At 36.6% G+C, this 27286-nt stretch overlaps 2 protein-coding genes across 2 annotated transcripts; both read left to right on the top strand.

Annotated features, from left to right (window-relative positions):
* Positions 1–460: 460 nt before the first annotated feature.
* LOC147158351 (uncharacterized) lies at positions 461–2902 on the top strand. Its single transcript, XM_086061212.1, has 7 exons — positions 461–616; positions 767–844; positions 1033–1080; positions 1171–1236; positions 2048–2337; positions 2411–2535; positions 2634–2902. The coding sequence occupies exons 1-7, from the start codon at positions 517–519 to the stop codon at positions 2737–2739; spliced, it is 813 nt and encodes a 270-aa protein (XP_085917338.1). The 5' UTR covers positions 461–516; the 3' UTR covers positions 2740–2902.
* Positions 2903–3586: 684 nt separating this feature from the next.
* On the top strand, positions 3587–22954 carry cnstb (consortin, connexin sorting protein b). Its single transcript, XM_086061721.1, has 10 exons — positions 3587–3829; positions 7568–7950; positions 11263–11372; positions 13658–13688; positions 15200–15286; positions 15360–15468; positions 17656–17732; positions 19517–19737; positions 21689–21833; positions 22155–22954. Exons 2-10 carry the CDS (start codon positions 7833–7835, stop codon positions 22361–22363), a joined length of 1107 nt encoding a protein of 368 aa, XP_085917847.1. The 5' UTR covers positions 3587–3829; positions 7568–7832; the 3' UTR covers positions 22364–22954.
* Positions 22955–27286: the final 4332 nt, after the last annotated feature.

The following is a 27286-nucleotide window of genomic DNA, read 5'->3' as shown; positions in this document are numbered from 1 at the left end:
AATGGCAGCTGCTTGAAATGGAGATTTTGCTACTTAATTCATATTCCACAAAAATAATATTAATCACAAAACAGTGTTTAGACTAGCGGGGATGTATAGAACACATTGCAAATAATTTTTAGGGTTGACTTCCTGTTAAAAATTTGTTTTTTTCTTCATGTCTGTGTAGATTCGCTATTATTATAGGACTTGATAGATTGGTTTAAGTGATCTTAATAAACGAAAGTGATGGTAAATACAGCCAATTTATTCATTATTCACTCATTTTATTTTCTCTACATTTTTAATTTAATTTTATTTCCCCTCCTAAATGTACTAGCGACTAAAGTGGAAACATTTCAAAGTGGCATACCAGGTTCCTGGCATCTTTCCATTTTTCGGGTTATGCGGCCTTCGGAGAGAAAAAAAAATTGGACATCCCCTGATCGGAAGTGAAACAAAAAAATGTTTTGAACGTGTCCTTGCTGGTACTGTATATAAGCGCTCACACTCGCGTGGGAAGACACACCGAGAAAGATGAAGACAATTATTTTTGCTACAACCTTGATGCTGATATTAATCGTCATCGTGGAAGTATCTGGCTATCCCAGACACGAAGAAATGGAAGGGGTTAAAGGTAGACAGACACTCACACATATTTGTAATGAAAAAGAAGAAAACAATTTTATCAACTTTTTTCATACAAAAGCTTTTTGTCTTATTTTCACTCAATGTTGTATGTCGACTCCAGCATGTTTTTGTGTTCTGCCGTGTTTTTTCTTTGCAGCTGACCCTTCCAATTTAAACGGTTTGATGACAACATTGTTTTCTGATGACTTTCCTTACGACCATGACCTTACAAATGGTGAGCATACTAGATTGTGAAATAAAGGCACAATTTCTCTATAATGTTACTTTGTCCAAATACTTTTGAGTTATTTTCTCTTTTTTTTTTATTCCCTGTGGAGATCCATAAAGGCATTTAAATATTATAATACTGTACTAATGCATTTCAAATGGGATGATCTTGAATCATGTCTTCTATTGATGAAGGACAAGTTGATTATGACCCAATTTATGTCCCTGAGACCTACCCAAAAGGTGAGAATAATCAAAAAGCACATTAAGTCTCTTCTCCTATACACTGATGATTTTATTTCAAATTTCAAATCCTTGTGGTGACCTCTAAAGGAGGAGTGGAGTTCTACCCGCCTGACTCCTCTTCTGACCCTGACAGTGACTTCACCTACCCAAGAGGTGAGTGTAACGGGAGATCTCTTAACTGATTCACTGCCATTGACGGGTATAGACGTCAAAAATTCATTTTAACTATTTCTATTAGCTGAAAGCCATGTCTAATATAACAATATTGTTTTAGCGCCATTTTGTGGCATCTTTGGGGCAATGAAGGCGCTTGATTTAGATAAGACATAGCCTTGTCTAATAGGAAAAAAGTGCTTTGCTGCCATCGTGTAGCATCTGTAAGTAATTACAAAGCTATTTTGATTGGTGCCAATTACTTATGAGAATATTAACTCATTCACTGCCATTGACGGCAATAGACGTCAAAAAATCATTTGAACTATTTTATTTTATTTTTAGTTTAACATTTTTTACCACTTTTGTTAACAACAGTATGAAAAGTAGAATTTTGTGAGTTAACTAGTGAAGTCATGCAATTAATTATGATTACAAATTTTAATCGCCTGACGCCCCAAATTTGTAATGTTTTCTCTCCTAAAAAAAAAAAATCATTAATTGCCATTGACGGCTATAAACGTCAAAAATTCATTTAAACAATTTCTATTAGTTTCACATTTTTTTTCCACTTTTGTTGACAAGAATATGAAAACCTAGAATTTTTTATTGTACATTTACAACATATATAAAATGTGGGATTAATTGTGAGTTAACTAGTAAAGTAATGCAATTAGTTACAATTAAAAATTGTAATCGCCTTTCACCCCTAATTTTTTATATATTTTTTTAAATGAATTTATGGCAGTGAAATAAATTATAAATCTAAAAAGTAATTCTATAAATGACCATTCATCCATCTCTCCACTAGGTGTGACCATATGCCTGCACTACTGTCTTGACCACAAGATGTCGCCCCACACCATCTTCACGCTCGGCCCGTTCAGCCAGACCCCTTTGACGCTGAAGTCAGACAACACCGGTGCCTTTTGGCTGAGTACAACCACCTGGACGAGGAGGCTGGGGGCCAACCAGTGGTCTGGGGTCAGAGCCAAGGACGGACAGTGGACTAGGATGTGCCTCGTTGTCTACCCAAACTACCACGCCGCCATGTTCTACAGAGGAAGCAGTGAGAAATACTTGGCGTGGATACCTGAGAAAGTACAGTATCTGTCTGTCTTTCTATCTATCCATCCATCCATAATTCTCAATATGGTCTTTCATGTGTGTTCAGTATGTGCTCACTGGTGAGCCTGTGATTGCCATGTATGGTCCGGGTGGTCATGTGACAGACCTGCAGATGTGGGATTACCCCTCAGTGGCCAACACCTACCAGTACATGACCAACGGCAACTACGAGTAAGTTCCCTGTCAAGTCATGTGACCTCTCATGGTAACTCCACAACAGGAAAAGTCAACTAAATCACCCCCTCTTGTTTTTTTTTTCGTTGTCCCAGAGGCTCTGTGCTGAAATGGTCCAACCTCCGTTATAGGCTGATGGGAGTGTCTCGACTGGAAGAACTTCATCCAGTCAAGTGTTGCAACCAACAGCCACAAAAATAGGATGGGAACCTGGAGGGAACCATATGAGGCTCAGAAGAGTGAAAACTTGTGTTAAATGATTGTTTCATTTTTTTTTTTGTCCGCTCTACAACATTTAAAGTCTTGGCTGAGGTCTATTCTTGCTTCTATATATCCTAATCCAAATGAAAAACGCCTAATGGATTGTCTTTTGTTCATTTTTTTGAATCACCAAAAGTTATCAAATAAAGGCATGGCATAAAAAAGTTTAGATGCATTTTTTTTCCATTGCTATAAAACACAAGAATTACTAATATACAGTATGTTTTACAGGGTTAGCATCACTTCATAAAACTGTAACTCATCTAAAAATGTACAGTAATCATAAAACCTGAGAATGTTTAAATACAGACAATTACTCTTTAAAATAATTAAATTTGAGAAATTACTTATTATTTAAAAAATGAACAAAAACTGATATAATTACATAATTTATATCCCAGAACAAAATATTGGACACATAAAGAATGACATTTTTAAATATTTATCTTAAATTAATGATATACATTTTAAGTAATAGAAATAATATATTAAAAATATAAATTAGTGAAGCAGGTGCTTATGAAGTAGTTTAGGCCTACTGTAATAGTCAATAAATAAATAAATAAATAGGTCCAGATTCTTATTCCATTTTGTTGTGGTATAGAACAACCTGGACAATAAGAATGAAGGTCAAGTAAAGACTACAGACTGTTGCTTGTGTCCCCGGAGAATTATACATACGTACCATATGTTTGTTTTCCTGGTAATCTGACGCGCACTACACTGGATTAAATCATCATATGATTCGTTTACGTAACCTCTGACACACAGCACGAGTCCACTTCTCTGCCAGAAGATGGCAGCCCCGGCCACATGTGTGACTAAATTAAAAACTAAAGCCCATTCGCATGAAGGCGTTTGGTGCTGCAAATTCCCCGGATGGAAGCTAAACAAGATGAACGTGCAAGTAGAAGATTGGAGGCGCCGAGACGACAAGACTGATGTGATGTGCACCTGCAACCAAAAATAAGGCAAGACGCCCGAGACGTGTGTTTCCTTTCCGGTAGAAGATGTTCACGCACATGTAGTGGTGAGTAGCCTACATGATGTTTTATATCTCCCCAGATGTGTCTTTAAGTTATATAAGATGCGATGCGTAGCGTTTGGCTTTCGGTAGAGGAAGTCACGCCATATAAAGGGAGCGATGGAGAGGGGAAGAGTGTATCACCTTCACCTATTTGACAAGACGCTCTTGGAAAATCCCGTTTGGTGCGTGAAAACGATTGAGCCACGAACATTTATTCTTGTTTGTGTTTGACTTTACAAGAGGTAGACACAAGCATGGTCACGAGGACCACAATGTAGCCCACTTGACCTCATCCAATTAAACTGAAAAGTGCAGGTATAATGTTTATGCAGCGATAAAGTAGGGGCATACCACATAGTAATCCATTTTAAATAATAGTGTTTTTATGCCTGCCCTGTATTAGATTATATAGGTGTCATGTTATCTATAGAGTTGCTCTCAATGTAAATTATATTTGCAAATGTTAAGCAGTAACTTTAGTTGAACTGACCAATATTAGTTTTTGAAGGTTGCTTCTATTGAACGTTTCAACATTTTTTTTTGCAGAGAAAGGTTGAATAATTCTGAAGGCAACTATATTATGTGTTGATATATAGAATAAACATACACCCATATATATATATTAGGGATGCAATTCAATTCATGCACTTTTAAGGAACAATGATATATTTGGCATGAACTATAAATCCCAATGTAGCATTTTTTTCCCTCTAAAATGATCTGTCATTGTTTTTTTATTTTTATTTTATGTGTCAGTATCAGTCACTACTCAAGAGTTCAGTACTCATACTGGTATCATCTTTTTACAATCGGAATAATAGTAAGGACTTGTAATTGTTCTGACATTTTCTCAAATTCATTCTAGGGTCAACAGATATGCATTTTTTTAGGCCGATGCAGATACCGATTTTTAGCAGAAAAAAATACCAATTAGTGATGAATCTGCCGATTATTAAAAAAAATATTTCATGCATAAAATGACCATGTACCACCCCCCCAATTCATTTTCTATGGGTGTCACTTACGCACAAACTTTTGCTATTAAGATTTACACTGCTTTGAATGCTAAATCCATAATATGACCTTATCAACAAATTTCATGAAGTATACAAGGTTATTGTATAGATTTATGTGTCAATAATAAAACCGTCTTACTCGTTTACAACTAAGAATGGTTATTATCAAATATGTACTATTTGAAGGAAAAAGACTCCTGAAGTTGAAGCTAACTTATGGTTAGCATTTGAATGGGATTCTCCCTTCGCTTTTAGCATTAGCGCTAGGCTAGCAATGTTTTAAAAATGAAGCATGTTTTGTATTTAAATATACAGTTGATGTAATTATTATTGTCGTGTGTTTAGTTTTACAGTTAACTCCAACTGGGGTGTCATTAAACAGCTTAAAGGACGCTGAGGGACAACAAAATAACCAGAATAGCAAACGTTACACGTTTGCTAGTTGCTAATGCTTCACAAGCAAAATGGTGCATTCAAGGCACTTTCGCAGTGTCGGAAACGTCAGTTTTGTTCAATTATAACGTTTTAAGGGCAAAATAATCAGCCATTTGGCCCAATTGGCCGATTGTTTTGGCAGATGTTTGAAGGGCAATAATCGCCCGATTATAATCGGCAGCCGATTAATTGTTCGGGCCGTAATTTATCATACACATCTGAGAAATGACAACATCCATTGTGGGAATGTTAAACAACTGCCTCATCCTGGCACTTCAGCTCACAGTATCTCTCTGATGTATTTCAGCAACTTCTTGAGGCTCTCAAGGTGGGGGTGCGCAAAGTATTGCCCGGGGACCACATACGGCCCGCTTCGTGCTTGAATCTGACCCATGCAGCATTTATATTATCAAGAGTTCTTTAATATTTGCTGGATTTATTTAGCTGTTTTGCCCTTAAATATGGTATAATTAGTCTATTTTCTCTTTGGTTATTTAAAATTCATGTATCAATTGTTTATTTGACTATTATTATTATATTATTTATTATTCTACTATTTTACTTTATGTAGAACATTGTAGGCCTATCGCACGTCATAAGGCGTACATGTAATTCATGCGCACCATGTCAGCTCTGGACTATTCATTCTGCGCTAATGCTAAGAGACAGGAAGTCATGACGTTGGTGTTGAAAAGCTTTTAGTGTGTAAAATGGCAGCAGGCCTTGTGATTTGTTTCCCATGGGGGAAGCCCTGACAGATGGGTGCAGGTGATTAGCTGGGTTGAGCAAAAAGTAATGGACCTGTACTGTGTGTGGTTATAATGAAAGGAGGGTTTGAAAAGGAGTCTTTTGGTAAATGACAGGTCTTTTTTAGATCTTCAAATAACTCTTTAGTAGTAGTATTATCCTCATTAGCCTAATTAGGTAAATGTCGATAACATAAATAAGGCCTTTATTATGAAAATAACCACTTCGTATTAATTTGTTATTTGTTTTACATAATGTGACAGATATGTTCTTTGATGGAAAATAAACCTAGAAAGTCGGCAGTTAATGAGCCAACCAGGATATTTCACCGGAGTACAGTTGGTATTTTCGTAAAAGCTTCTTAAGGGGGCACATTTAAGAAAAATTTACAAAAAAATTGTTAATATGCAAATACAGACCCTTTTAAATTTTGCGTGTGAATATTTTGGAAAAGTTGAAGATTTTCCATAATTCTATTAAAAAAATTTAACAAAAGTATTAATTTGTTTATTTTTGCAAAAGTTGAGCTTCCATTTTGTAAAACCCAAGAAAACAAGGTTGAAAAAAATTAGAATACCGTGAAGAAATAACCGTGTATATTCTCTCACATTTTGCAGGGGGGAAAAGGATGGACTGGATGATATTTTCAAAATGATATGTCAGTCTTCAATACTTTTTAGTGCTGTCACTATTGAACATTTTTTAGAATAGATTAATCTATCGATTATTCAATCAATTAATCGACTAATCGGATTAATTTTAATTTTGCATTAAATTGTATTACAAAAGCATTTTTTTTGCCCTGATTACTGTTTGTTAACCAGTGATTGGTGTTTATTTCATACTACATATTTGTATAGTATTTAAAAAAAAAGGTGGATTGATGTTATACTATGATGTTACCGATTCGGTCATTGTTTTCCAAAGTAAAACATATGTTTGCAAATGTCTTATTTTGATTAAACACACAAGATAATCAGTCTTCTTCCAATAAGAACTACAGAAATCAGTGCACAATTACTGTTGATATGCTGAAATCCTAGGATTTGGACAATTTTAAATAAAAAAATGGCTCCAAGTGATTACTTGATTATTAAAATAGTTGATAATAGATTACTTGTCGATTAATCGATTAATTTTGAAAGCTCTAGTACTTTTGATTTATTTGATGTGATCCTGCTTGCAGATTTAATTTCATCCCACTGTTTTAGGCATACCATGGGTCAAAAATTCCAACATATTCTCAGTTCTAAAGCCTTAGGTATATTATTGTCTCTTTTAATCTAGGTCGGAGAAAGTGAGCAAATGATTCATGAATAGCATAGAACATGCTGACTTCAAGGATGTGATTTTGATTTTAGGAGCCATTCAAGAATTGACTATGCCTCAGTAAGCAGCCATGTTTTAGTTTTAGACACAAAACAGCTCATTTAGTCAGTGGCGTCCGTGCCATTTCACATGCAATGTGACGCAAAGATACAAAACACTCAAGGCAAATGTTCTGTTCATAAAATAACTAAATAATCATATTTTTACTCGACAGCTGGCTGGGAACAATTAAGGACGCTGATTCCTCCTTCTTACCTCCAATCTCAGAGTAAAGCATAGAAGACGTGCATCTCCCCTTACTTGTCCACTGAGGATTATATCACATGCTTTGTTAGAAGCGACCTGCTGAGACTTCTGGTGTCTTCAACACACAAGACTGTGGCATTACTTTCCTGGGAACTCGAATCGTTTCTCAGATACACATCACGCAGAGCCGGAGACGATTACTGGAGAAAAATACTGGCTGCCAGGACATATACATGAAGGAAAAGCTGGCCGAAGTGACAGAGGTGATGGGTAACAAGAACACTGGGCCCCCTCAAGGTCCAGATACTGCAACTCACCAGAAGGAGAATGACGCCAACAGCAGTGTCACAGGTACTATTTTAAAAAAGAAAAAAAGAAATGAAAATTACATCACAGTTGCTTATGACTGAGCCGTGATTGGTCGTTACCTGAGCCCTGAGCAACTGTGATGTCATTTTCAGTCGACAGCAAGTGACAAAATGGCCGCCCCCTGAGATGGATAAACATGGGTGAATTTTGCTGCTTGACTCATATTTCACAAACACAATAATAATCATTGTGTGGTCACTTCCTGTTGATACCAGATAACTTCCGGGTTACTTCCTGTTGAAACAGGTCACTTCCTGGTCAAACAGGTCACTTCATGTTGAAATTGAGACAATGATTCACTAACACTGGATTTTAAGAATATTAAGTGTGGGATTGTAACACAAGACAGAACAAGGGAAATGATGATCAATACTTTGATAATAATGGCAAAGCAATTTATTCATAAATTCTTGGTGTACACACATTCAAAAAACAATCAGATTTGTTCTACCTTAAACCTCTGTTTCATAAAGTCCCCACAAGGATAAACATCATTCATCACCTTAAAATGTGTTTCTTTAGCCTTCGGTGATATGGGTAGAGTAAGGTACTGGGTTCTAATTCTAACACTCATTTCTTGAGTATACTCTTTTAACAAATGTTTCCTTTTTGTAGGGAATGAAAATATCTTGGATGTAAGGCTACCATGTAAACATTTATTAGTACATCTTTTATCTATAAGATTAACCTCGTCAATAAAGAGTGATGGAATCGTAGGTGTTCTTAGGTCAAAAAGTAACATTCCTTTCACTATGTTTACCATAGCTTGTGGTATAGCGTGTATTACCCCTGAATATTGTTGTTTCGTACATCTTAAATCAAATTTAGTGACAAAATCCTCAAATCTAAGAAATTCTCCTCTTGTATCCAACATATTAAAACAAAGAAAGATAAAACAAAGATTTTATTTTCACTAGAACACGTCTATTATTCTAGATAGGAACAGAATGTGCGGTAAAGTTATGATTATAAATCAGTTTCCAATACAACAAAACTCGCTGATGAAATTTTTATAGTTTAACTGGCAACTTAGGAACACAAAAATCACACCTTAACAAAAAATGTCCTTTTCTAAAATAGTAATGTTTGTTTTTCCAAATGAAATAAAAATGTGTTTGATTTATTAATTATGTATAAAGAAAAGGCTGGGTATATAAATTTTGAGGGAAACTCAATGACAAAATATGTCCGAAAATTGACAGATCTCTTTGTAACCAGGAATTAAGTATAGATTAGCTTTTTTCCAACACTGGTACAACATTCAAGTTTTCTCTCGTTTTATAGTTTTTTGTTATGGTCACACCTAAATATTTCACCTCATCTTTCACTGGAATTCCATATAAATCCGGTGGGTGATCATCTTGTATTGACATCAACTCACATTTTTTTAAATTTAAATATAACCCAGATGCTTTAGAAAAACTTCCTGTTGGTATTAGGTCACTTCCTGATGGAAATTACAGCTCTAAAATGTCTGTATTTAAAAGAAAATATTTTGGGAAATAACCACTTTAGTGGAGGCACATACAGCATATTACTGTAAAAAAAATTATTTGGGTTATGTATTTTTTCTTAAGGGGGTGTCAGTTACTTTAATTGAACACTATTTTGCCATATTTCATCCATTTTGCTTGTCCAGTCTGCAGCTCACCAATGGGCAATTTAAGATTTTTTATTTAGTTTTCAGTTATCTAAACATGTCTGCTTGTGAGAGGATGCTATGAGTAGGAACCATGCTAGCATCGTAGCCTAGCGTTAGCCTCCCAAGGTGGGGTGGGCAGGGTTGCCCACTGGCATGAGACAACCTTGATCCTTGATCCTTGAAATATTTTGACATAATCATACTATATTGTGAAAAGGTGTAATTTAACCCTTTCATGCAAAAATTATGATAACCTACATCAATGCTTTTTTTTCTCAACTGTTTTTATTCTGTTTAGGCATGAAAAAAAATCACCTTTATTTTTTTTAAACATACATTTTTCAAGGAGTTGGTGACATGTCCTTTTTTCTTTTTTTTTCTTTTTTTCTTCTTTTTTTCTTCTCAGAGAAGTTGGTGACATGTCCACTAGGGTGGATAACGTGTATTTGAGCAACTGAACATGACATTAAATTGTGTATGCTACGTAAATGTGTAGATTGTAAAACAACCTGCTAGCGGACGACAACGCCATTATAGTCTTCGGCGCTCTCCGCCATGTTGAAATTTGAAAGGTTCTCTCATCTCGGAAACTCGGGTATCAAAATAAATTCCCAGTTGTCCAGTGGAAAATACGATATGAGGGGGCGTTCACCTGCAATTTTCTACTCGACATGTGGTATTTACCATAATTTACCAGATGAAGGCAGCATTATTCATTCCTTGCACGTCACTTCTGAACTTCTGTCGGTCATCTTGTTGCCTGTCTTTTTTTTTTTTGCACTTACAAACGTTGACCACTGGATGGCAGTGTATGTCAAGACTACACTAGTGTCCACTGGAGTGGCTAATGGCCAAAAGTGGCAAAAAAATAAATAATTATATCGCCGGAAATGTTTTAATAGCTGTCCACTGTAGTAACCACTATCCGTAAACGGGTTAATGCTTAATTAATTCATGAATGGATTATTATGCCTGTATGTAAGCCAATGAAATCAGTTTTTAATTTATGAACAATTCAAGTAAAGCAAAAATTAAACATCGTCATCATCATCATGCTGTCCCCTCTGAGTGTGCGCCAAGCAACCAGAGCATTAAGATGAGCAGGATGATCGTAAGCTCTAGAAAATGACTCTTGGGCGCATGCCTACAATGTACCAACCAGTTGGAGATGGTAAGCTACAGTATGTTATGTAAGAGCTGTATTATACAGCTTTGTTTCATAAGGCATAGTAATGGCTGCTGAGACAACAATTTTGCCAGCCATTTTAATCAGACATTACAATGCAAATAGTATCCTGGCAAGTGCATTTGTCATGGCAACATACCCGATCAAACTCATGGAGTTACAAATGGATTCAATGCTAGTTCAGTCAACGTGCTATTCTCGCTTCGCAGCTAGTCATCATTGTGACTCATACTTTCGTATTAGTGCATCATCACTTTTGTGACACTTTCCATGAGGGGCATGTTTGCTCAGGCACAACACACACTTCTGACGTCATGGATGACATCGCCGCGTCATCACCAGGTTGATCTTCCTGCGGATGACAATGCTTCTGAAGGGAAACATGCAAGGCTTCACATAATTAATTGGACATGAGAAACAGCAGGTGAGTCTCAGAGGTGTTTTGTGTTTTCTGGTATGTTTCCAGGAAGTGTCTCCAGATATGGAGCGTCGAGCCTCAGCCCAGAGCTGCTCGCCTCTCTGCAGTCTCTTGGAGAAAACACTGACTACACACTACTGCCGCACTCGCTGCACCAGGTGGGTGTTTGTGTGGAAAAAGGGCAATGTTTTTTCCCCCTCCTCTAATCCTTCGGGAGCATACGCTTTTACTAAGAGAGACCAAACAAGCATCTGGTGAGGTGTCAGATTCTGAGGTACAGTTATGTGGTAAAGCTTGAGGATTGGATAGAGGTAACCGCTGCAACGTGTTATTGATCGAACACACCACTCGCTCCACCACAGCTAGCACAATAACATCCTGTATGCTAGCTATTTACTGACAGAGGATCTCTGATACTGTCTGGACCTTTTAAGCATGACAGAGAGGCAGAATAGTAGTACTCCCATATTGAACACTATCTGGTGTCTAGAGATTGATTTGGCCAGTCTAAACCTTTTCACTTCTTGCCCTTGATGAGCTGCTTTGTTGTTTTGGGAAGTTTTGGGTCATTATCTTACTGCATAATAAAAGTTCTTCCCATAAGTTTGGTCACATTTTCTTTAAGTTGGCAAACAAAATGTTTTTGTAGACTAGGGTGACAATAAATTATCACCTGGTCTAGTGACCGGTGGTTGTGTTACTATTTTAGCTAATGCTAAATGCTACCTTGGTTGACAGTTCAACAGCGCTAAAAAAAAAGTCAACGCACTCAAATGCTTATTTACGTAATTTTTTTTCTCCTGAAGAGAATATATGCGATGACAAACTAGCAATGCCTGGGACCTAACTAATTTACAGACATTAACAGCAACGATGTGAACATTTAGCAATTTTGTGGTTTCTCAAAAATGGTAACGGCTGAAGAAAAACATCTTGCAGATCATACTTGATAACTGGGCTTTTATATTTAAAATATTGTATTAACTTTTAACGTGCAACCACTGGAAGTAAATCAGCCAATAAATCAAATGTCTCTAGGATTAATGTTGAGATACGGACAATTTTAGAGATTATTTTGAGGTTTCTCCACAAATAGCCTCCTGAGGTCTCTAGTTTCATTTTCCAGCCGCACAAAAGTTAAAATTGTAATGCAAGTGTATGAAAATAAGCAATTATTAAACAGTATGCATCGTAACTAGGGTGTGTTTTTAGCCTAGCTGCTAGCTAGCGTTGCTAGCTAAACCCATTTTTCCTCAAAATTTGAGATTTCATCCTTCCAACATTAAAATTGCTGTAATTTTCTCAACTTTTGAGGTACGTCCATGTATTATATATAATTTTAAAGGGGAATAAGTGTAGAATTCGAATATATAAATACCTCTATTAAGTTTTTTTTGCCACATGAGGACCCTTTTCCTGTCAAATATATCAAATGAATGCTTACCAAATTGTTTTGATTATGTTTCCAATACAGAAAATGAGGTGTTAATTCCCTGTAATTATAATTAACTCCACATGAAGTGTGAAAAATGCCCAACAAATTAACGTTAAGGTTGCTAGCATGTGTTGGACAGAATTGCCTCTAGTTGCTAGGCAGAATATGTTGATTGATCCTCAAAGTCCAATTTAAAAAAATTGGATTTCAAAGTTTAATCCACAACTCAACTAATAATTATGTATTTTCTGTCCGTCTGTTGGATTTGGTGGGAAGGGAACATAACCTTAATGCAAAATGTAGTTCAAAGTAATTTATTCTTACTTTTTACACATGACAATGCAGTGGTAAAAGATCTAGCAATACAAATACATCATTGTAAAACTCCGCCTAGTGTATTAGAAACAAAGGTCCTTATTAGGTCATATCGACTTGGACCTTCTGTTTTGCTATTTCTGTTCTAGGATAAATAAACCAGAGAAATAAAGACCAAAGAAATATTACCTACAAAGAAGCATTTGTGTTGCTTTAGTGCATCACATTTTTCAACTCCTTTGATGGATTATTATTTGAGGGAGAATTCTAGTAGATTCCAACAGTTGAAAAAGGTGTTTTCATACATATTTAGGCATGGATCATGAACGTTGACACACATGATTTGCTTTTGTGGGTCACATAAAAGGGTCTGGCGGGCCTGATCTTTCCCCCGGGCCTTGAGTTTGACACCTGTGACATAAAGTAAAAGAATAATGAGCAAAACGTGAGTTATAAGTAGTTGCACGTAACTTTCAGCTTCACAGGTCCGCATGCTCTGTCTCACCATGTGCACGTCATCTCTTTGTGGGAATGGAGTGCATTTCACTTCAAATCATCATCTCGTGGCTGAGCAGCCTAATTTGACCAGATCCATAGTGCTCAGTCATGAGAGTTAAAGTTGTTGTTTAAAATGTCTCAAGGGTAAAAACCTTCACAACGTTTGGCGTACATTAAACATGTTTTTCGTTGTAGATCGCAGAAGCCTGCTCACTCCAAGAAGACTGTATCCTTTCAAGACCAAACAAGACAGTGAACAACTCTATAGCCATCAGTGCGTTTTATAATACAGTGAGTTAGGCACAAATTTTTCATAGACAAATTATATGAAAGGTCTTGGCATGGACTAGCAGAAGGAGCTATATTGTGCTTTGTTTCACGCTGTGTAATCATCATTGACTACATGCCAACACACCAAAAGTGAATAATAGTTGTATACAACTATGGCGGAAGGCGGAAAACCGTTGCATATCGCTAGTGTCGGGCTCATAAATCACAATTTTGCATTTTTTATATTTATTTATAATCGTTGAAAAAATATGGCGTTTTGGGGGGGGGGGGGTCTCCTGAAAAGCAATGATTTCAGAGGTATGAGGTTTTGGCCTCAATTGGGTTATTCAATTAACCAAAAAATTGGGTCAAATGCATACTCCCACAAACAACCCCCAAAATCGTGTTGCTTTGTGGGTTGTTAATTTAATTTGACCCAACTTTTTGGGTTAAATAAATCTTTTCATTAAATTTTTGGGTTAAACAATTCAGTCGGTCAGTTCTTATTTGACCCACTTCAATTGGGTTATTCAATTAACCCAAAAAGTTGGGTCAAATGAATAACCCACAAAACAACCCCCAAAAAGGATTGCTTTGTAGATTATTTGACCCAAATTTTTGTATCAAATAACTAAAAAAGTTGGGTTGGTCCATTCTTGACCCAATTTGGGTTATTTTTAACCCAACTGTCTTTAGAGTGCAAGTTCCGCCTCCAATTGCAAATGATTGTCATGGTTACCTAATAGAGGTCTGAAAATGTTATCTTACAGTATGTATTTTATTTCATTGAACTTTAATGAACTAATGAATGGTGTAATCATCCGTCCACACATATTGTCGCAAGGCAGAAGTTCCACCTACATACAATACATTCACCCAATCACAGATGCCAGACACAGCATGCCACGTCCACTCCAAAGAAGCACTACAGAAAGCTCTCATTGGTGATCAATCAAAAATGTATTCGATTTTACACCAATCTGATCGACTGGATCGGGACTAGACCATGTTCAGCATTTTAGGCAAAATCGGTGATTGGCTGTAATATCTTAATTTGGCCTAAAAAATATATAAAATAAATATATTCTACTTTCTTTTTACAGAAAAATACAAGTTTTCCTGGATTAGTATGACAAAATTAACCATTGAATTAGAAAAAAACCTGACCAAAATAATAAAAATAAAAACAAAAAACAAAGCACTTCAATCAGAATTTCCCCACGTTATTATGGAAGCGGACTATTTTTCAATGTAAGTTGTAGTCCTCTCATTTTTACCATTACTAAGCAATAAATAGTTAGCATGTTTTTTTCTAAGGTATTTTATGTCTTTATATTTGTTTTTAACTACACACTGGTTTAAAAAAAGTAACTCAGTTTCAGACAACGCAGTTCCGTGCGTTTCTGTTTGTGCTTTTAGTCTGAGGCCATGAATGGGTTGAACCTCTTTAACTGCTGATGACACCAGACCAGTTAGCCATCCAACTTCTCCAGCTAGAGAAGCTCTACCATGAACGTGTGCTCTTCAACCTCACTGTCCTGCAGGAGAACTGGGGTACTGCAAATGCTGCTTTTTAACTGGGTACTTGGTGAAAATACAGATGTGTTTGTTTTTTTTGTGCTTGCAGAGAGCCGCTGCAAAGAGAAGGACGCTGAGAAGTGTTTGCCCGCTGAAACGGACAACATCGGTCAGAAACACATTGAGACGCTGAGGCACATCTGTGGGACACACCTCAAGTGAGTCATCACAGCCTGTATACACATACTGGATGGCTCATTTAATCGCTGTTAGGTTCTTGTGTTGTGATGCTGAAGAGAAAATGTGAATGTGCATGTAGTGCTTAATTGTGTTTTAATGGGTGTTCCTCTACTTAATTTGGCTACTTGCAAATGTGCCTACCGGTATATGTGAATGTTTTATGGAATTTGTTATTTCCTGAAAAATGCACTTATTCATTTTTTTGTGCTTTTTCTAAGAGGGACTAAGAGGGCACATATGACGGCGTATTAGGGCCACGTATAAATATATATTTTTTAGAGGGTGGGGGCAATATTCAGAGAAAAAAACTCGCACATTTGCGAGTTTATAAAGTGGCAAATTTGTGACTTTGTAAAGTGGCAAATTTGCGACTTTGTAAAGTGCGAGAAAAAACTTGTAAATTTGCGAGTTTATAAAGTGGCAGATTTGCGAGTTTATAAAGTGGCAAATTTGTGAGAAAAAAATCTCAGAAATTTACGAGAAAAACACGTAGATGTTTTTGCCAATACTTTTCAGTCGGGTTTTCAAATAAGAAATAGTAATTCCTTTAGCAGAGATTAACCATATGATGTTAAGCATTCGCTCTTTGAAGCATTGTGTACGGCCACTGGCCAGCAACAAAGACGCCTCGCTTTGCGAAGGTCCAAACCTTGAGGATCAAGCATTTAAGTTAATTTGTTAAAATGTACATTTATGTTTCTAGAATTATTATTTACACATTCATACATTTTGTTTTTGTCATTTTTGTACAAGTATCTAAGTTGATGTGTCGAATCAGCTCCTCTTTGTTGTGTTGTCGCTCTAGCTGCTGTGAATGATGAGTAAAGTTTAAATTTAAGAATGAATCCGTCTCCATCCTGCCTTTTCATTTTGTAAACAGTGTCTCATTAACCACCAACGAATCCTCACATTAGACTATAGCTACGCTACGTGTATTTGTCGTAGGTTTCTGAGTTTTTTTCTCGCAAATTTGCCGCTTAACAAAGTGACAAATTTGAGAGTTTTTTCTCGGAATATTACCCTCTGGAAAAAAAAAATATACGCCATCGTATGCACAAGATGGTGCCAATTCCTTTTTTTTCTTCTTTTTTTTTAACAGGAAAGCAGGTCTATTCTCTTTTGAAGTGACACATTTCCACTGAGTCTAATCCATTTTTTGTCAAGGTATTGTAGTGTGAAATGAAATGAACCTATTTTGGGATCATAGTTTGTGGATTCACCACTGTTGTAAAAAATTGCTCACCAGTGATGGGACATTGTGATGTCCTAGGAATGTTCATATGCGTGAATTGTTTTCATTAAGGGGCAACACACAGCTGCTTAATAATGTGGACGGCCAGCAGGTGGCAGCAGAGTAAAGGAGATCAACCAGGGCCATGTTGAAAAAAGCTATTTCCCCACTGGTTTAAACAGATTTGTGAATAATGATGAAATTAAGCTATATTCTGATGCTAATTCCTGCAAAATGGAAACAGATAGAAATATACTTTTTTACCTGATGAAAGAAGAGACACTAATCTTTCTGTTGGTAGGTTCCATGTTTTGTTTAGCAATAGAACACAATATTCTGTGAGCCTTGCAAAATCAGTCCAACTCCAGTAAAACAGCCGGGAGCAAAGGGGGTTGCTTCAGTCAAAATAGATGGGAGCGAATGAGTTAATAATGATCAATATGGTGGTACTTAAAAGCTCTAAATTGAAAATGACTTTGATCCCTTTAAGGATGCAATGTACAAACATTTTGAGGATCTTCTGAAAAGTAACTATTTTGTACATAAAGGTTTCGGCCCGACGGCAGCGATGTGCAAATATCTATTACTTGCTTTATGCTCAACATGAATCCTGAAGTCACAACACTTTGCTTGAAACCAACCAAAGAACCACAACTGACATTGATTTGTCGGATCCTCACTTATGACCATGCTGACTGATAAAGACATAAGTCACAGATCTATTTGCCACCAGACTGTTGCGTACCTGCACGACACTCTGCTATGCGACTGTAGCCCCCAGCCTAGCCTTCGGGTGCAGGTGGATCTGTTTCAGCTTCAGCAGAGAATACCAACTCTCGCTTTCAAATTTCTGTTACGTCAGCTCATTTTGATTAACCTTGTTTTTTCATACTTGTCTTTTCTATTTTTCCCTCATCGTTGTCTGTGGACTAAGACCATCCCTTGGTGAGGATATGACGCTAATCAACATAGCAAGACATAGCAAGAAAGAGGCGTCCCATCAGGGAAAAGGTAAATCCAACTGATTATTTTGTTGAAAACAGAACTGGATCCATATAGTATAATGTTGAGCTACATTATCCATGATTGTGAAGCATTCCACAGCTGATAAAAAACATGGTGGCCCTTCTTTGTGGGGCTACTGTACAATTTAGAAGGCCGAACAACTCTCTGCTTGACATATGAATTGAATATGTGCAATATGAATTCACAATATAACGTGAACCGTGTTCCACAGTGTTAAATTCTGGGGCCTCTGCTGTTTCCAATGTATGTGCTCACCCCTGGGTTCCATCTTAAGAAAACTTTAAAATTGCATGAAATTAATGCCCATTTTCTATTTTAATTTCTAGTTCCTGATTGTAAAACAACCACAATCGGTCCCCTTTGCAAGTACTTTGAAATGAGGCCTTGTATCGACCTAATACTAAAATACTGATACCTGGTATCGGTACTCAGCCATTAGTGATGGGTCATTCGTGAACGAGCCACTCCGTCATTTTCCCTCTCTTTCTCTCTCTCTTCCTATGTCGCTCTCTTTTTTTCACATGTCTGAAGCGAGGTTTGGCTGCGCTGCTCAGAGAGGAAGAGATGGGGAAAGAATGGGGAGGGGCGAGGGCATGCAGTGAGTGTACTGCACGCGGAGCACGTGCTCCACGTCTCAGCCAGTCAGAGAGAGAGAGAGAGAAAGAGGAGGAGAAAACAGAAGACGAGAGTTATGTATTTAGTTTTTCTAAATGCCAATTTGAAATAAAATGCGGTATTTTATCCTGGACCTGGTGAGTAGCTTATAATGTTTGTTTTGTTGCTGTAGCCTTTAAATTACTGCTCACTATTTTTGTTATTTTATTGTTATTTTGATTGTTGTTGGTTGAAGTTTTAATTTTGTTGTTTATTTATTGTTTGTAGCCTTTTTATAACTTTCAATAAAATAAACAATCTTTTTCTTTGCTTGATAATTGTTGCTATTTGCAGTCAAGAGTGCAATATTTAGTTCACTAAGTCATTTATCAAAATGTATGCTAAATTTGTTGTAAATATTTAAAAGAAAAGCTCAAATTAAAAGAGCGGTTTGAGAGCCAAAAAGAGCCAGCGCTATTCACTGAGCCGATCCAAATTAACCGGATCACCCAAAAGAGCTGAAAATCGCCCATCCCTAATTTAATGTATGTACCATTTTGCCTAGGGTCGGTCTGTTTTTGAATCGAACCCTCTGAAAATTAGCATTATCGAGAATCCTCTGATGTAATAATTCAGCCGTTTCCCCCCGTCCCAATTGGTTAATTAGAATTTTATTTAATTAACTAATTAGCTAATTAGTTAATTTTTTATTTTTTATTTGATTGAATAATGTGTTAATTAGAAATACAGTACATTCAGTAGAATAATAAAATAAAAATGGGGGGGAATTACATATTTCACTTTTTATATTTTTCCCTGGTTTACGAGTGACCTGTTCTATCTGTCTGATTAAAACATCAACATTTGACCACAAAAGCTGGTTCGACATTGTTCTAGCCGTTTGCTACACTAATTCACCAAATAAATAATAATTGATAGTTGATCTTAAAATATTGAGTGGGTGTAAATAACTCTGAGCTGTATATGAATACAAGGCACTACATTATTTGTATCTTATTTTTTTTTTTGTAGTTATGTGAGTAAAAGCCATTCTTGTAATGGAGCTCTTTTTTTTTTTTTTAGGTGAGCTAATGAAATTAGCCATAGTAAATTAGCTTTAAATACCCAACAATTGGTCCAATAGTTGCTGTAATATTGATATTGTGTGTCAACAGCATGCAACCCTGAAACAACAAACGAAGATGACGACGAAGCGGGAAGGATGAAGTCCAAGTCAGGTCATCCTAAGAATCCTAAACAAACAAAATGTGAAGAGACGCACGATGAAGTGAAGGATGAGGAGGAGGAAGAGGAGTACGAGGTGAAAGTTGAGTGGCCAGCAGGAGTCACGCAGGCGTCAGACACGGACTTGGCCAAACTTTGCCATGCGGATGGGGTAGGAAAGACCTTCTCGCGTTCTCGTCACTGTTTACTCATACATGAAATTCTATGCTATTTGTGCAAACCAAATTGCAGCCCGCAGCCATTCAGCGTTTGCTGGGACACTCCCAGTGTTTGATCCCTGAGTGACATCATCCCCAATTTCTCATTTTGAGACACATTGGGAGCATGCTGTCTTACTGAGATGGGGCCAAGACATCATGTCTTGACTGCAGGGCGGGGAGGAAATCAGCCGTTTCTAAGAAACACATTCACAGTATTGCTACATAACCCAGTGGAGCTTTGGCTGGGTGGAGCCATGCTGAATTGAATGAACAATTGAACAAGGCCCTTTACTCTAGTGAAGAACCACATTTTAAAACGGGAGTACTCACACGTACAACTCTACACAGAATCAGAATAGCCTTATTGTCTGTACCACAAGGTGCAACAATATGGAACAGACGCAACCCGATCAAGACACGTAGAAAAAACAATGACCAACAGGGGGGATACACAACAAGCCTGCCTTTTACAGCGCCCTGTCTGTTGACATAGACGGATGGACAGATGGACGGATGGATGAATGGATGGATGGATGGATCAATGAATGGATGGATGGAGAGCTAGCAAGCGATTTAGCTTGCTTGCCAGCTATCTAGCTCACTTGCGAGCTATTAGGTAATTAGGTAGGTAGGTAGATAGCAAGTTAGCTCGCTTGCTAGCTATCTAGCTCACTTGCTAGCTATAAGCTAGGTAGGTAGGTAGACAGACAGACATCTGCTCAGCATACAAGTTTTAGCATTTCCATCGAACATCATGGTTGTAGTTGTCACACTTGTGTTGTGTGAAAGTGGCCACAGTTTCTGCAAATTGTGCTTCACTGGGTTCTGTTGTAAAAACAAAGCTTGTCTGTCCTGAGATCTGTCATCAACTGAGCAACATGTAGGCTAGCTTGATCAAACCATAAGCAGCAGGTGGCAACCTTAATATACACTGCGTAATAGCTTGCATTGAAACGCTGTGCATTTATGGGCTCTCACTCTCAGCACAATACGACGTTAGATGTGTGTGCATGATGTGGCCTTTATTACAGGATATCTATTTTTAGCAATCAACATTTATGCTCATTGAGTATATATGAATACTACATCATGATCTCACCATGCATTTTATGGTTGACTTTCAGACCACACTGAAATTATGATGTCTCCTTTATCTCTATAAATGAAAATAGGGTATAGATATGTAGATTTTTCATTTAACTTCATTTTATGAATTCAATCATTATCTCAAGACATGCAATATGCTCAGTCACAGTTGGTGATGAGACATGATGCGTAGTACAAGGCTCTGATTTACTGGCCTGTGATGTCAGCACTCCAGATATATAAAGAAATGACATCGTTTTACAGTTAGCAGCATATGCTGCGGGCTGTATCGTATTATTTCTGCACTATGGACACGGGTTAAGTCTTTTTGTTGTTGTTGTTGAGTGTCAAAGCCTCTGCTGAAAGTCACCATTACTGCCCCCTGATGGACAAATGTCTAAGTACACATCAGTGGGGATAGCTAGTGAATCATTTGAATATGAAGTGTAGCTTAGCAATTTTGTATCTTGGTTATGTGGCACTCTATTCAACATGGATAGTGGAAGTGTAGTTAAACCACAAAATGCTGATTAAACACCAGCAAATTAAATTGAATTTTGCATTAGTTTAATACTCATAAATGTATTTCCAGCAACAAGGTGTAAAATAACTACGAGTAATTGAGCGGTATTAAGGTGCTTGGATTGTGAAGATGACATCACTCATGTTGGCTGCTGCAGCTGATGGTTGAATGTAAACAAACAACTGTCGTTTTCTAACAGCAATTCGTCTGCTTATCAAATACATGGCATTAAACATTTTCAGTTATGCTGTGATGCAAGATCCAATATTATCTTGCTTGTCTTTCAAATGTAGAGTCTTTCCTCTGATGGTCTGGTTTCCATTCTGAAGAGGAGAAGAGCATCCCTGGATGGACTGCCGCCCCCCAACAATATAGACAACAAGATGAACTCCAATCGCAAAGTCCGCTTCACTGAGCCGGAGGACGGCATCGAACAAGGTTACATTTTAAACCACACCACTTTAAATAATTTTTTGTCTGTTTTGGGGGGACTTAAACAGATTTATTGAATTTTTATTTGATTAAATGGATAATATTGGATTTTTATACAACAAAATTGGGTTAAAATTATTGAAATTTAATCATAGTCAAGGTATCAAACAGTGCTGCTAAAAAAAAAGAAAAGAAAAGAAAAAAATATGCTGGGCCACAAATGGCCCCTGGGCTGTAGTTTGGACACCCCAATCAAAGGCACCCAAAGATCGCGCATTTACTGACTTTATGCCCTCCTTAAATCTGCGTCCCATGTCTCCAATATAGACGAGGTGGGCGGAGACTCCTGCTTGATCCTGCTCCTGCTGTGTCTGGTTACCGTGGTGATCAGCGTAGGTGGGACCGCGTTCTACTGCGCCTTGGTGGACACGTCGTCCAACATTTGCAGTGACTTCACTCTCAACGTCGACTTCTACCTAACAAACGTGCGGAGTTTCTTCCAAAGACTCGGACATTGGCTGCCTTATGGGACATAAGAGCCATCATGTGAAGTCTGAAGCAGTTTGGAGTCAAAGTCACGGACAGAAAAGGAGCATTTTTAAGCTTATCATGATTTGGAAATTTGGGTTTCAATCTCAGCGGAACACCAAGATGTACAATGTTTCAAGTCAAAAGGTGATAGTCGACTTTTGCTTGTGTGGTTCGTTTATCGTAGACAAAACCTCAGATGGGTCTTGCAGCTTTCACTTGTGCCCGTATTTTAACATCAATACTTGTTTAGTCATTTGTATCATGTTTGTGTGTGTTTTTTTTATCCTTTGTTCCAATTAGTTTCTGTTGTGTTTGCCTCTGCACCGATACAATAACAAAGTTGTCATTTTTAGGATTGCATGTGTTTGTTTTTTTTAAGAACAATGGGTTATGCTTTTTTATATCCATTGTATTTGTTCTGTTCTTATTCTTGAACAGGGCTGAATATCTACATCAAACACAGACTTTCGGAGGAAGAATTTCTTAGTACCAGTGGCAAAATGGACCTTGTATCATACTACAACCAATAACACAGTTGATACAAATTTGTTTCCCCAAAACATGCATGCAAAGTAAATTAAAGACTCTAAATCACGTTTCCAATTCCAGTACCTCGGCCAAGATCTGAAATCAATTCTCTACTCATGTGTATTGTTTGGATTTGTGTGAATGCTTGTTTGTCTATATGCGCCCAGTCCAGGCTGTAGCCAGCACCTCACTCAAAGCCAGCTACGATATACTTTTGCGACGCAAGGTATGGAAAATATATGCATGGGTTGGTTTACCGTCACAGGCTTGTACTAAATGGAATGAGAATCACATTACAATGACACATGACATACATGTGAGGACAATACTGTATGGGATAATGTTCATATGTGCCCATAAAATACTACTCAGGTCCTTAAATTGTGTTTGTACTCTTAAATGCTCGTAGGTCCCCATTTAAGGTTTATCCATGAAATTCACGTTCATGTGTTTGGATTAATATGAGCACAATTTGTTTACGCCATAATACCAAAGGAGCAGTGCAGCGCAAATGTAGTTACAAAGATGGTGAAAGACGTACATAAGGTTGACTTTTCTAGACATGAAATGAAGTTGGACTTTATTTAGAATATATGATGTCATGTCAACATAGTTTGGGAAAATAACATTTACGATATAGGTTTACAATGAATATTTTAATTGTAAGCCATGTTTTATTGCAACGTGAAGAAAATGTTCTGTCAACATACTGCTGACAATTTTATTTTATTTTTAGCAGTGGGTAAAATCATGTTCCTTTACCCACTGCCGTGTACTTCATTGATTACCATATTAAAAAGCTAATTGCTTTTGGGTTCCAGTGGTTGAGTGATGAATGTTTATTTTAAGTTGTGTAAAAATACAATCCTCCTTTAAGTTCGAAGACTGTTAATGAGGAAATTTTAAGATCCATCAAACAAAGAAATGATACACTTTGTGAGTTTAGGAAAAGTAGGTAAATTCACAAAATAGGCTCTATTACCCCGCAGATGTAAATAAATTAAAAAACAGTAATTGTACCAAATCTTAATTGGTCGTCTTATGGAGGTGTAGATCCTGACGCGTTATAGACATGATGTGCACGCGTCCATAAGAAAAGCCAAGATGCGTATACTGACTTCCGGGGTCTTGGGCTGGACGATGAAATGGAATCAACTGTTAGTCACGTACAGATGCTGTAGATGTCTTTGTCTGTATTTGGACATATGCAGTCAACCTGGACAATTTATGCTTTTTTTTAAATTTGCAGATAGGAAATGCTTGCTTTGAGTGTATTCAAGAGATTATAAAAGAAGTAATTAATTGTGTTATCGAACCCTTTACTTATGTCTGCAATAAATCCTTTTCGACTGGTATTTTTCCTGATGAAATGAAAATAGCAAAAGTGATACCAGTGTATAAAAATGGCGAAAAGCATATTGTGTCAAATTATAGACCTGTTTCCTTGTATCCCAGTTTTCTAAAATACTTGAAAAACTTTTTGTAGAAATAAGTGATGCCTTTAAAAAAAGATGGTTTATTAAATGACCAGCAGTATGGATTTAGAAACAAGCGATCAACAGCATTGGCAGTGATGGAATTTGTAGAAACTATAGCTACAGCAATGGATAAAAAAAAAACATGCTGTAAGTGTATTTATTGATTTATTTAAATCATTTGATACCATTGATCACCCATTATAATCTATTTGAATGACATTTGCATAGTTTCAAATAGTTTCAAGTTTGCTGAGGATACAAATATATTTTGCACAGGGGAAAACATGGCACAATTAATGAAAAGTGAAGAAAGGGAATTGATAATAAGTTATCATTAAATGAAAAAAAGCCAAATTCATGCTTTTTAGTGCTATGCAACTCAGCAGTGAAATAAAACTAAATTTAAATGGTATAGAAATTGAGCAAGTCACTGAAGCAAAGTTTTTGGGTGTGATTATTGATAATAAATTGTGTCTGAAGTCACAAATATATATATATATATATATATATATATATACGAAATGTAAATTGGCAAAATCAGTGGCTGTTCTTTATAAAGTCAACATATTGTATTTTTCACTTATTTTATTTCACTTGCCATATTGTGCTGAAACTTGGGGCAATGTGTGTAAAACAAATATAGACACAATTGTTAAATTACAGAAAAAAGCAATTAGAATAATAAATAAGGTTGGTTATAGGGAAACAATGAGTTATTTATAGGATTGGTATCTTGAAATAGATGGATATTGTGTACTTTAAAAAAATGGAAACACTTTTTTGTGTACTAAATAATAGTTTACCTCTTTGTATTCAAAAAATGTTTTAACGAAGAGAAGGAATCTACAATTTAAGGGTTTAATTATGTTTTGAAATACGTCAAGTGAGGACTAATGTAAAATACTGATGTGTCTCAGGTTTAGGTGTGAAATTGTAGAATAGTCTTGATGATGAGCTGAAGCTATGTACTTCCTTATCGGAATCAAAAAAATATATATATATAATATATATATTGTAAAATATTAAGGCGCTTTGGTGTCCGTGCAGGGATTATTTGCTTTGTTTTGTTGTATTTTTATGTGACTTTATGTGAATGTACAGGACTGTGTTTTGAATTATGTTTGATTCTTATTGTTTGAGAATGTTTCAATAAGTTATATAGGTAGGAGTTAAAAAGTGTTTACTTCTTTCCACTCCTTTTTTTTCGAACATGTGGTTTTGTTTTGTTTTTTCTCCCCCGAAAGCCCAGCTGGGCGAGGGGCAGCAACATCATAGTGCGTCATAAAGGGTCATATCTCTTTGAAGCGTTTGCTTTGATTTCATGGCAAAGTGATGTGGATACAGTCTCTCAATTTTGGTTAGAATTGAAAAGTGAGACATTAAAATGAATTTTAATCAGACTTGAATCGGGCTTTCAAGGGTCCCCCAAATGGCAAATTGGCACACTTTTGTTCCCCTGTTTTGGAAAAACCTGTGTAAAATGCTCATTTTCTGTAGCATTATTGTCAAACTTGAAGTGGAACTAGGGAAGACCTCAAGTTTTGACCCTGTAGTGTTTTCCAGTTCACCACACCATTCTACATTCATTTTCAAGACATAATTTGTGAAAAATTTGACACATAAAATTTGTCTTTTTTGTATTCAAACTTCCATTAGTCTGTGCCAGTAGCACTTAAGCAGATTCTGACAGTTTTTTTGGGGGGGTGTTCAAAGTGATATATTTAAAAAGAGACCTAAACTTTGCTGATACTCCAAATGGTTCAAGAACAGCTTCAAATTTACTTTGGGTGCGTTTTCAGCAAAAATGACAGGAAGGGTAAGGGTTTTAAACATGTTTTCTATGATGAGTCTGCACTTCACCCATACAGACTTGTACATGCATTAATATATATATATATATATATATATATATATATATATATATATATATATATATATATATATATATATATATATATAACATAGTACAGACAAGCAATATAAAGTCAGAATACAAACATTCTGTATTAAATTAATCACAATCGTCTGTTAATATGTTGTGTGTTTCATTTAAAAGAAAGGTTCATAAATAAGATCAACATCCATTTTTGTTTTCACTGTAAACTGTGGTTTACTCCAGAAACATGCATACTGTCAATGTGTATGTTGAGGAGCTGTTGCATCAAAAAAACCACCCTTCCCAATAAATTAGGGTTAGAAATAGGATATGTTTGTATTTTACTATTACAGTCCTTTTCTCTTTTGCATAACCTTTTATTTGGTTTACTCACTGACTTTTTGGGAGCGGGAAGTACCACCAAATACACAAACATAAACAAACCCCTTAAATTATAGTTTCCTTCTCTTAATTTAAAGGAAACCTGAATATTATCAGGTAGGCTAGAGTTCTCTACATGAAAAGCATTTCCAGTGTCTTCAAATGCACAATTGTCATGTCTTCTGGTGAAGAGGCGATATTTCCTTTTATGTCACAAGTGTCATCTGTTAATTAAAAGTTATAAATAAGTTCATATTTGCTAAAAGATAAGTTATAATAGTAGAGTGCAGAGGTGTGGACTCGAGTCATGTGACTTGGACTCGAGTCAGACTCGAGTCATGAATTTGACGACTTTAGACACAAATGTTAAAAGACTTGCAACTCGACTTGTACGCGAAGAAACCGCAAGTTAATTACGGCGTCATTGCACGATACGGTACAAGTCTCTGGCGTTCGTGCCTAGTAGCTAACTGTTAGCGTTAGCATCGGGTGCCTGACTGGCAAGTTGCAACAGTAGTTTGACTGCGGTTGCTTACGTGCTTGTTGCTTGGCTCGCTTGCTTTTCTTATTGTTTTCAATACAGGTATTGTGGACCTATGCTACTTTGTAATACACTCTCCCTATTTAAACGAAAGGAATGTGCCTTAAATTGCACTTAGATGTAT

The sequence above is a fragment of the Leptonotus elevatus genome, chromosome 18 (assembly GCF_054856555.1).
Source record: "Leptonotus elevatus isolate MCC_2025b chromosome 18, RoL_Lele_1.0, whole genome shotgun sequence".
NCBI lineage: Eukaryota > Metazoa > Chordata > Actinopteri > Syngnathiformes > Syngnathidae > Leptonotus > Leptonotus elevatus.
Note: the sequence above shows the minus strand (reverse complement) of the source record. Positions and strands in the feature narration are given on the sequence as shown.

Bases quoted from the DNA above. Each gene is read 5' to 3' on its own strand.
- LOC147158351 (XM_086061212.1), top strand. From the start codon at position 517: ATGAAGACAATTATTTTTGCTACAACCTTGATGCTGATATTAATCGTC. The intron at 1,081-1,170 runs GTGAGAATAATC...TGACCTCTAAAG, and splicing joins CCCTGAGACCTACCCAAAAG to GAGGAGTGGAGTTCTACCCG. The intron at 2,536-2,633 runs GTAAGTTCCCTG...TCGTTGTCCCAG, and splicing joins ATGACCAACGGCAACTACGA to AGGCTCTGTGCTGAAATGGT.
- cnstb (XM_086061721.1), top strand. From the start codon at position 7,833: ATGAAGGAAAAGCTGGCCGAAGTGACAGAGGTGATGGGTAACAAGAAC. The intron at 7,951-11,262 runs GTACTATTTTAA...GTATGTTTCCAG, and splicing joins CGCCAACAGCAGTGTCACAG to GAAGTGTCTCCAGATATGGA. The intron at 21,834-22,154 runs GTTACATTTTAA...TCTCCAATATAG, and splicing joins GGAGGACGGCATCGAACAAG to ACGAGGTGGGCGGAGACTCC.